Below are 11,558 nucleotides of genomic sequence, written 5' to 3'. Positions count from 1 at the left end.
AGAGTAGTGTAATACCCTACATCCTGTTTGGGGTGTTGTATATTGCACCCTGCGCTTGAGTGTTGAGGTATGGGGATTTGGTCCTCTGTTGTCTCTACCAATCTAGGTAACCTTACCCTTCTTTATGTTGGAGGTATGCCCTAGAGGCAATCATAGAGATGATGATATTCCATTTGTACCCATGATTTTTATATTGTGTTCATTGAATATCCATTAAAGGCTACTTGAATTGATTTGCAATTATGTGAATTGTATGTGAAACTCTTTACTTGTATGGTTATTCTAAAGTTGTCCCTAGTCGGAGTTCATGTGAGGACACACATGAATATTAGACTAGCACATGTATTAGTTGATGACTATGTTTCACAAGTCATGGACATGGAGATGTTGAACTAATAATGTGGACATATGTGGAGACATATGTTAGGACTGACCCAACATGAGAAGTAGTTCTCTCTTTAAACAACATATACGCTTTGTCCTTAGACCTGAGATTGTCGCATGTATTCTAGATGTGGATCGACCTACTTAGGGGCTATCAAACGCTACGCCGTAACAGGGTAGTTATAAAGGTAGCTTTCGGGTTTGTCAAGAAGCATGCTATGAGACATGGTCAATCAAGATGGGATTTGCCCCTCTCTGATTGAGAGTGATATCTCTGGGCCCCTCGAGTGATTGGATCCGAAAATGCATGGCCATGCTACGTACGGTTAAGAGTTAACCTACAAAGGGATTCCGAATCACAGGATCGAGAAAGAGCGGTCGGCTTGAAGCTAGACCAAATATCGTGAGGCAAAGGGAATAGCATGTATATTATGTTGTGATGGTTCGTCTGATATGATCTTCGTATGCGTATAGGAGTTGGCACGTCTTGCTAGAGGCCGCTACCGACTATTGGGCCGAGTAGGAGTACTCGGGCCATGTCTATACGTATCCGAACCCATAGGGTCACACACTTAAGGGGCTGGAAGCCCAATTCGGATCTGATCCGAGTTGGATTAGGTTTAGGAGTACTAATGGGCCTCGGATCCAGAGGCCCATCAGGAACCTCTATAAATAGAGGGGTGGGGGCGCCCTAGGGTTTACACCTTTTTGGCAAAACACACTTGCCGCGCCTCCCACGCCCTCGCCTGTTGCAACTCGCGGATCTAACAATCCGGCTTGCGACGCTTCCTCCCTGCACGTGTGGATACCTTGGAGGTGTTGCGCCTGCAGCACTTGGACGAGCCATCGACGAGCCGCCGACGAGCCACGACGAGCCGACGACGAGCCGACGACGAGCCGCGGCACCGGAGGCGATCTTGCTGCACGTGGACGAGCTGCTGAGGAGCTGCTGGACGTGATCGACTACGTACGACTACGTGATCGTCTTCACTGCACCGACGCATATCTACATCTTCCGCACCAGTAGTGCGTCGAGTGGTAATCCCGTGATCCTTATACGGCAGTTCTTCCTGGTTATACGCGGTAGAAATTTTGATTTGCGCTAGTGTAGCCTACCTCGTATCCCAACAGTGGTATCAGAGCCGTAGCTGCTTAGTTTTGGATTCGGGATGTGTACATTTGGAGATATGCGAGTTCTCTGTTTGATCTATGTCCTGATTTCGTACCCTTGCTGCAATGGTAGTGTAACGACATACTCCTACCGGTCGGTTTCCGCCATCGGAGTTAAGTGATACACGTAAATCCAGTTGCAGTGAGGGAAGATCAATATGATTGGTCAAATCGAAATCCAGGGTCATACGCCAGGCGCATTAGATGTGCAATAGTAGATGGGATCTACTGCCGGGGTCGGGATTTTTGCCGTATGCGTAAGCTTCGGTAAATCAGCCGTAACTTTTCGGTACGATCTCGGATCGGGGCGATTTTTATACGAAAATTGATCTACAGAAAAAGTTACACATGAAATTCAACTGCTTCTCCGTTTTCGGCGAAATTAGATTTCCCAAATTCGGCTTGGAAGATGGAGTTTCGGGCCTCCGAAGTTTGGAACGTTAGGACGCCTAACTCTCTTTTGCAGGATGTATGTATGTATCTTGTGATCAAAGTATGGCCCCCTTGTGTATGTGATGCATGTGTGTAACTCATTCGTGACCTGCGTGTCACGCGTACGGCAACACGGCAGGAGCCATATGTGTTGTCACTTTATTGTATTTAATGGTCTGCGTACCAATCTGTGATGATCCAAGCAACTATGTAATCTTCATTACTAGATTCTTTACTAGCTATTAGGCGTAATAGCATGCTCTAGTTCTTGAGGACTCATCACCAGGAGAATGGCGCACATGGAACATGGAGATGGAGATCACCATGGTGAACAGGTTCTATGGACATGGAGATCACCATATGAAAACGGGCCATACTGTGTCACAACTGTGTGAATGCTATTCTGTTTATGTTTTACTTTCTGCATGCTGTGATGTTAGAAGTAGAACGATCCCTCACAAAGTTTAAGTTAGTATGCCCTCCCAACTAAAACTTGCACCGTCCCATATCTTGTACAATTAGTGGTGGGTCTATGAAATTAGGGTGCCGCTAGTTTTCCTTGACTAGACGGGTTTGTGTCGGACACTTACACGCATAAGGGTTGGTTTGCTTAACAAGGTTATCTTAACGGTTAAGGACCTTGGGGCATAAAGGTTGGGTGCCGAGACATGGAGATGTCACCCAACAACAGGAGTCATATGTGATATGATTAGCAAAAGTTGCTTACCGATCTACCTCGTTTGCTAGCGGTGATGCTAAAGCTCACTAGTGGACTTGTTAGTTGTGGATCCTGAATCACTAAGTTTCAATAGAGGGATATTGATTTTAGTGGGAGTAGATTCTGTTAAAATAGTTTAATGTAATTTGCTCTATCATGGATACGTTTGTCTTAGTGTATTTTGCATTACTTTTGTTGTAGATTAAATGGCACCTAGCAACACCACCACATCGTTTGCTTTGCGTTCGGTCCTTGAGAAGGACAAGTTGAATGGAACAAACTACTCGGATTGGATCCGTAACCTGAGAATTGTTCTCAGGGCTGAGAAAAAGGAAGATGTTCTAGACAACCCACTACCAGAAGAACCTGCTGATGATGCACCCGCTGCTGCTAAGAATGCTTACAAGAAAGCATGTGATGCTAACCTCGAAGTAAGCTGCCTTATGCTTGCTTGCATGGAACCTGAGCTGCAGATGCAGTTCGAAACAAACCATGAGGCGCACGATATGATCGTGGCGCTTAGAGACATGTTCCAAACACAGGCCAGGACTGAAAGGTTCAATGTGTCTAAGGCCTTTGTTGAGAGCAAGCTAGCAGAAGGCGCAGCAGTAGGACCACACGTAATCAAGATGGTTGGTTACACTCAACGGTTGGAGAAGCTAGGCTTCCCACTGGGCCAAGAGTTGGCCACTGATTTCATTCTTTCGTCTCTTCCGCCTAGCTATGGGAACTTCATCTCGAACTACCATATGCATGGGACGGAGAAGGGTCTGAATGAGCTGTGTGGTATGCTCAAGACAGCAGAGGCTGACATCAAGAAAAGCGCTAGTACCAGCCATGTGATGGCGATACAGAACAAGCCCAGCTTTAAGAAGAAGGGCAATTCTTGGAAGAAGAAGGGCAAGGCTGGAACGTCCAAGCCAAACCCACCGCCCAAGGTTAAAGCTGGACCTGGACCTGCTCCAGACAAAGAGTGCTTTTACTGTCATGAACTTGGTCACTGGAAGAGAAACTGCAAGCAGTACCTAGCTTCCTTGAAGAATGGCAGAAGTAAGAGTACTTCTACCTCAGGTACGCTTGTTGTTAATGTTATAGACAACATATTTCTCACTGATACAGTTATTAATTCTTGGGTATTTGATACCGGATCGGTTGCTCATATTTGCAATTCGATGCAGGGAATGATAAGAAGTAGAAGCGTGGAAAGAGGAGAAGTTGATTTCCGCGTGGGCAATAATGCAAGAGTTGCTGCTTTGACCGTCGGGACGATGCAACTCCACCTCCCGTCAGGATTTATTATGGAGTTGAATAATTGTTATTTTGTTCCTAGTTTAAGTCGAAACATTTTGTCTCCTTCATGCTTGATGAAGGATGGTTATTCATTTGCGAGTGAAAACAATGGTTGTGTGATCTCTAAGAATAATATGTTTATGGCTTTTGCACCCATTGTGAATGGATTATTTGTTTTAAATCTTGATGGTTCACCTGTCTGTAATGTAAGTGCTAAAAGGCCTCGGCCTAATGATTTGAGTCCGACCTACTTGTGGCATTGTTGTTTGGGTCATATAAGTGATAAGCGCATGAAGAAGCTCCATTCTGATGGACTTCTAACTTCGTTTGATTTTGAATCATACGAGACATGTGAGGCTTGCTTGCTAGGCAAGATGACCAAGACGCCTTTCACAGGATTTCCTGAGAGAGCAGTAGACTTGTTGGAACTCGTACATAGTGATGAATGCGGACCAATGAGCACGACGGCTAGAGGAGGATTCCAATACTTCATAACTTTCACTAATGATTTTAGTAGATATGGCTATGTCTACTTGATGAGGCACAAGTCTGAAACCTTTGAAAAGTTCAAGGAATTTCAGAATGAAGTTGAAAATCAGCGTGACAAGAAAATTAAGGCCTTACGATCTGATCGTGGAGGCGAGTATTTGAGCCACGAGTTTAGCAATCATCTAAAGAGTTGCGGAATTGTTCCACAACTTACGCCGCCTGGAACACCTCAGAGAAACGGTGTGTCCGAGCGACGTAATCGAACTTTGTTAGACATGGTTCGATCAATGATGAGCCAGCCGGACCTACCGTTGTCATTTTGGGGATACGCTCTAGAAACAGCAGCTTTCACACTTAATAGGGTACCATCTAAATCCGTAGTTAAGACACCATATGAGATATGGACTGGAAAGGTTCCTAGTTTGTCTTTTCTAAAGATTTGGGGATGTGAAGTGTTTGTCAAGCGACTTCAGTCGGACAAGATCACACCCAAGTCGGATAAGTGCATTTTCGTGGGATATCCAAAGGAAACTTTGGGATATTATTTCTACAACCGATCAGAAGGCAAAGTGTTTGTCGCTCGGAACGGGGTTTTCCTAGAGAAAGAGTTTCTCAAAGGAGAAAAGAGTGGAAAGACAGTGCATCTTGAAGAAGTTCAAGATGAGCCAATCGGGCAAGAATCAATGAGTGATGCTAACGTAGCAGAACAAGTTGAGATACCCATGGCAAGAGAAGCACCGCCACAACCACAAAGGTCAGCAAGGCTCCGCGAAATGCGAGAAATATTATTGTTGGACAATGATGAGCCTGCGACATATGCAGAAGCAATGATGGACCCAGACTCCGAAAAATGGCAGAGTGCCATGCAATCCGAAATAGAGTCCATGGGAGACAATCAAGTTTGGAACTTGGTTGACCCGCCTGATGGTGTTAAAGCCATAGAGTGCAAGTGGATCTATAAGAAGAAAAAGGACATGGATGGAAATGTTCACATCTATAAAGCACGACTTGTCGCAAAAGGTTTTCGACAAGTTCAAGGGGTTGACTACGACGAGACCTTCTCGCCCGTAGTGATGCTTAAGTCCATTCGGATTATTCTAGCTATAGCTGCATATTTCGATTATGAGATATGGCAGATGGATGTCAAGACAGCTTTCCTGAATGGAAACCTAGCTGAGGACGTGTATATGATACAGCCCGAGGGTTTTGTCAATCCGAAAAATGCTGGAAAGGTATGCAAGCTTCAGAGATCCATTTATGGATTGAAGAAAGCATCTAGGAGTTGGAACATTCGTTTTGATGAAGTGGTCAAAGGGTTTGACTTCACCAAGAACGAAGAAGAGTCTTGTGTTTACAAGAAGGTTAGTGGGAGCTCTGTAGTATTTCTAATCTTATATGTGGATGACATATTACTGACTGGAAATAACATTCCTATGCTTGAGTCTGTAAAGACTTCACTGAAAAATAGTTTTTCGATGAAGGACTTAGGGGAAGCGGCATATATTCTGGGCATTAAGATCTATAGAGATAGATCGAGAAGGCTTATAGGTTTGAGCCAAGATACTTATATTGACAAAGTGTTGAAGCGGTTCAGCATGGAAGAGGCAAAGAAAGGGTTCTTGCCTATGTCACATGGCATACATCTCAGCAAGACTCAGTGTCCTTCGACTGCTGATGAGCGGGATCGCATGAGTAGAGTGCCATATGCCTCGGCTATTGGATCTATCATGTATGCAATGATAAGTACTCGCCCAGATGTTTCATATGCGCTAAGTATGACAAGCAGACACCAATCTGATCCAAGTGAGAGTCACTGGACAGCGGTGAAAAACATTCTTAAGTACTTGAGAAGGACTAAAGATATGTTCCTCATCTATGGAGGTGAGGAGGAGCTCGTTGTAACAGGTTACACCGATGCTAGTTTCCAAACCGACAGAGATGATTCAAAGTCACAATCAGGATTTGTGTTCACGCTAAATGGTGGTGCTGTTAGTTGGAAGAGTTCCAAGCAGGAGACGGTGGCCGATTCTATGACAGAAGCCGAGTACATCGCGGCTTCGGAAGCCGCGAAGGAAGGTGTTTGGATAAGGAATTTCCTCATTGAGCTTGGTGTGTTCCCGAATGCGTCCAGCCCATTGAATCTCTACTGTGATAACAATGGGGCAATTGCGCAAGCAAAGGAGCCAAGGAACCACCAGAAGAACAAACACGTAATGCGGCGATTTCATCTCATTCGAGACTTCGTTAACCGGGGTGAGATCAAGATATGCAAAATACACATGGATCTGAACATTTCTGATCCGTTGACAAAACCACTCCCGCAGGCTAAGCATGATGCGCATGTAAGAGCTATGGGTATTAGGTACCTTCTAGATTGACTCTAGTGCAAGTGGGAGACTGTTGGAGGTATGCCCTAGAGGCAATCATAGAGATGATGATATTCCATTTGTATCCATGATTTGTATATTGTGTTCATTGAATATCCATTAAAGGCTACTTGAATTGATTTGCAATTATGTGAATTGTATGTGAAACTCTTTACTTGTATGGTTATTCTAAAGTTGTCCCTAGTCGGAGTTCATGTGAGGACACACATGAATATTAGACTAGCACATGTATTAGTTGATGACTATGTTTCACAAGTCATGGACATGGAGATGTTGAACTAATAATGTGGACATATGTGGAGACATATGTTAGGACTGACCCAACATGAGAAGTAGTTCTCTCTTTAAACAACATATACGCTTTGTCCTTAGACCTGAGATTGTCGCATGTATTCTAGATGTGGATCGACCTACTTAGGGGCTATCAAACGCTACGCCGTAACAGGGTAGTTATAAAGGTAGCTTTCGGGTTTGTCAAGAAGCATGCTATGAGACATGGTCAATCAAGATGGGATTTGCCCCTCTCTGATTGAGAGTGATATCTCTGGGCCCCTCGAGTGATCGGATCCGAAAATGCATGGCCATGCTACGTACGGTTAAGAGTTAACCTACAAAGGGATTCCGAATCACAGGATCGAGAAAGAGCGGTCGGCTTGAAGCTAGACCAAATATCGTGAGGCAAAGGGAATAGCATGTATATTATGTTGTGATGGTTCGTCTGATATGATCTTCGTATGCGTATAGGAGTTGGCACGTCTTGCTAGAGGTCGCTACCGACTATTGGGCCGAGTAGGAGTGCTCGGGCCATGTCTATACGTATCCGAACCCATAGGGTCACACACTTAAGGGGCTGGAAGCCCAATTCGGATCTGATCCGAGTTGGATTAGGTTTAGGAGTACTAATGGGCCTCGGATCCAGAGGCCCATCAGGAACCTCTATAAATAGAGGGGTGGGGGCGCCCTAGGGTTTACACCTTTTTGGCAAAACACACTTGCCGCGCCTCCCACGCCCTCGCCTGTTGCAACTCGCGGATCTAACAATCCGGCTTGCGACGCTTCCTCCCTGCACGTGTGGATACCTTGGAGGTGTTGCGCCTGCAGCACTTGGACGAGCCATCGACGAGCCGCCGACGAGCCACGACGAGCCGACGACGAGCCGACGACGAGCCGCGGCACCGGAGGCGATCTTGCTGCACGTGGACGAGCTGCTGAGGAGCTGCTGGACGTGATCGACTACGTACGACTACGTGATCGTCTTCACTGCACCGACGCATATCTACATCTTCCGCACCAGTAGTGCGTCGAGTGGTAATCCCGTGATCCTTATACGGCAGTTCTTCCTGGTTATACGCGGTAGAAATTTTGATTTGCGCTAGTGTAGCCTACCTCGTATCCCAACACTTTATATACTCTAGGGGGTGTGACAACTAGTCGGTTACAAGGAGTCCTAGTAGGATTACATGGTATGAGTCCTACTAGGATTATAGGGGAATCCTAGTAGGAGTCCATCTTCTTCCTTACTTGTGGGTACTGGGGATCTATCCCCGACACCGGGCGCAACTCCAAGTCACCAACGCCCAGATCGAGGAGCAGGGCAACAACCGGGCCACACACATTCTTGGTCCATAGTTACCCGGCACTCTCGGAGCCGATCCGGGCATAGCAGATCCGACCACCACTAAGGCGATCGCGTAGGAGGTCCGATGGAGTCAATCCCCGAAGAAGAGATGGAGCAGAATACCAACCCACTCATCAACAACAATGCCAACAATGACCGATAGCGCGACAACAATGACAACCACCGCCGCAACACAAGAGGTGATGATGAGGACCGCGGCCAACCAGGTCGGCAACTTGATCTCCATGATGAGTTGTGCGATCTCTGCTAGTGCCGTGACATCCACCCCGACCTCAATAACTGCCACAACAAGTGTGAAGAGGCCGAGCTCCGCCGGCACACCGAGTACGATCGCGACTACGACGCTCCTATACCCAACCGCGATGCAGAGAGCGAGGACCGCCGTCGTCGCCAGGAAGATGAGATGCGCCGTTGCGCTGACTATGACCGCGCGTACAGCGCCCCTGAAGATGCTCACAACCTGCCCACGCGTGACAATGGCGGACGCCCCAGGGCTCCACCTGTCCAGTACTACCTCGACGATGATGATGACACGACGATCGATGGCTTCGCCACCTTCACTCCATGCCTCAGGGCTGTCGATTGGCTGGCCGCATTGAAGCCGTCCATTAATGAAAAGTATGATGGTTGCTCCGATCCTACCATCTGGCTCAAGACGTACAACACCGCGGTGAAAGACACCAATGGCACCTACAACCAGATGGCCACTTACTTCCCAATGGTGATGGGTCCCGCTCCGCTCCTATCGCTGGAGAATCTCCCCCCAAGCGGCATCGACAGCTGGGGTCAGCTCGCTAGAGCTTTCACCCAGAATTACCAGGCTACCTATAACAGATCTGGCAACACAGAGAAACTCGGCCAAGTCCGTCAGAGGATAGGCGAAACCATCCGGGAGTACGCCAACCGTTTCTTCGAGAACGGCAACAGGATGGTCGGTGTTGAAGATCACGACATCATCATGTACTTCCGTTCTAGCCTGATGAACCGCACAATGTTCTACAAGATGTACGAGGCTACCCCCAAGACGGTCGGGCAGATGATGGAAGTTGTCAACAAGCAAGCAGACATTGAGGAGGCAGCAAAAGTTCAGTTCCAAAACGTCAAGCACCGCCCGGCCGACGACTACATTCAGCCGATCCATGATGAACCCCAAGCACGTCTAGAGTCCCGACTTTGAAAAAGGGCCTTCGAGGTCCTCACTGCTAAAGGCGACCCTACTAAGACGACCACCTTCCTCCGGGAAGATTTTGATGACACCCTCAATGCTCCGTGCCCCTTCCACAAGGGTGCACATCATAATCTTCGGGACTGCACAGTCCTCAAGAAAGAGTCTGGCACCCCGGTGGAGTACAAGCGACCCCGCCGTAATGACTACTGTCGGGATAACAACAGGCGCGACTACCGCTGCCGTGACGATCGCTACAACCACGACCGCGACCGCCATCGTGACGACCACGACGATCGCCACCGCGATGATCGCGACAACCAGAACTAATAAGAGCGTCGTGACCAGCCACAGCCAGACGCCCAGTGGCCCGGGGCCAACCAGAATGGGGACTTAATCATCAATGGAATTGCACATATATATGTATCAATGTGGTAAACACCAAAAGGTTGAAAACCTATCATCAGACGGCCAGAACACATCCCAGACACAACTATTAATCGAGATTCATAATGCCATAACTAGCATATTAAGAACGACAAAAGGTTCGACAAACCAGCAAAGGAAAATTAACTAGACACTCTTTAGCTGCAATATCACAGCTCTTGATAGACAAGTACTCTAATAGGACTGACAACTCTTATTATGAAAACTGGTTCAACTGACGCTTGGCACTTCATCGCTTTTGGTGATTTTCCAATGTTGCTTCATTCTCTCTTGGCATCCAGCTTCTTCTTTGGCCTCAGCTGATGAAGAGGAAAATGTTGGAAAATCAATGAAAGATCAAACAATCAAAATACGGAATAAACTGAATATATTCATGAGGGCAGAGAAAAATAGTTTTTCGTTTGGCTTGTTAATATGAGCAGATCACCAAATAACAAACAAGTATTCACATCAAAACAGCATGCTGTTATATATGTGCACAGAAGCAAAACATAGTCGAGAAACACCAATCTACTGAGGCCTGACTTAAATTAAAACTGGAGCGGGTAGTAACTTAAATCCCATATGTATAAAATTCAAAAAAGAGTTTTTCACCTCGCTGGTGTGGCCGCACTTCTTCTTGCGGCAGTTCTCGGCCCTGCTGGAGTTGCGGGCGTAGCACTTGCGGCAGATCATCTTGTGCTGGCGGTACTTGAGCGCGAGCTGGAGGAGGTTGAGGTCGATCTTGGGGTAGCTGCCGCCCTTGCCGCCGCCGCCGCGGAGGCGGAGCACCAGGTGCAGCGTCGACTCCTTCTGGATGTTGTAGTCGGCCAGGGTCCGCTCGTCCTCCAGCTGCTTCCCGGCGAAGATCAGCCGCTGCTGGTCAGGCGGGATCCCTGCGCATGCTCGCGGTTGTTAAATCTGATTGGATCGTGTCAGGCGCAAATCCTAACCTAGTACACGATGATCGATTTCCATGTCCATAGATGGAACGGAACAAACTAAGATCGAGATGATCAACTTAACTATAGTTCAGACAAGGACTCCATGCATAGTGCTCTGGTGCTTACCTTCCTTGTCCTGGATCTTGGCCTTGACATTGGTGATGGTGTCGCTGCTCTCGACCTCCAGCGTCACCGTCTTCCCCGTCAACGTCTTCACGAAGATCTGCATCTCGCCGGAGCTCGGGGATTGCTCGCCGGAGGAATGGGGTTTTTGAGGGAGTGGGTGGGGTGGGGTGGGGTGGCGGAGTTGCCTGTGTGTGGCGCCGCGGACGTGGTGCGGCTTTATAGCCAGGACAGGGGGGGCTTGACGCGGCCGCTACGAAACCAGAACCGCCTTGCCCACACTGCCCTGGGCCGCTACGAAACCTTGACGCGCCCGCTACGAAACTTGTCCCGAGCAAGTTTCAGGAGACCGGGACTTCGTTCGGAAAAAAAAAGAAAGAAAGAAAGAAAG

The 11,558-nt window shown here is 47.5% G+C and overlaps 1 protein-coding gene across 1 annotated transcript; it reads right to left on the bottom strand.

Annotated features, from left to right (window-relative positions):
- Positions 1–10,067: 10,067 nt before the first annotated feature.
- On the bottom strand, positions 10,068–11,345 carry LOC117843441 (ubiquitin-ribosomal protein eL40y fusion protein). Its single transcript, XM_034724024.2, has 3 exons — positions 11,171–11,345; positions 10,716–10,996; positions 10,068–10,420 (listed from the first exon to the last, which is right to left on the bottom strand). The coding sequence occupies exons 1-3, from the start codon at positions 11,271–11,273 to the stop codon at positions 10,382–10,384; spliced, it is 423 nt and encodes a 140-aa protein (XP_034579915.1). The 5' UTR covers positions 11,274–11,345; the 3' UTR covers positions 10,068–10,381.
- Between the last annotated feature and the right edge of the window lie 213 nt (positions 11,346–11,558).

Source organism: Setaria viridis, chromosome 2 (assembly GCF_005286985.2).
Source record: "Setaria viridis chromosome 2, Setaria_viridis_v4.0, whole genome shotgun sequence".
Taxonomy (NCBI): Eukaryota; Viridiplantae; Streptophyta; class Magnoliopsida; order Poales; family Poaceae; genus Setaria; species Setaria viridis.
The sequence above is the reverse complement of the archived record's forward strand: the minus strand, read 5'-3'. Positions and strand labels throughout refer to the sequence as shown.

Coding starts and splice junctions, on each gene's coding strand:
- LOC117843441 (XM_034724024.2), bottom strand. CDS start 11,273: ATGCAGATCTTCGTGAAGACGTTGACGGGGAAGACGGTGACGCTGGAG. Junction 10,997..11,170: donor CAAGATCCAGGACAAGGAAG/GTAAGCACCAGA, acceptor GAGCATGCGCAG/GGATCCCGCCTGACCAGCAG. Junction 10,421..10,715: donor AGTGCGGCCACACCAGCGAG/GTGAAAAACTCT, acceptor CCTCTTCATCAG/CTGAGGCCAAAGAAGAAGCT.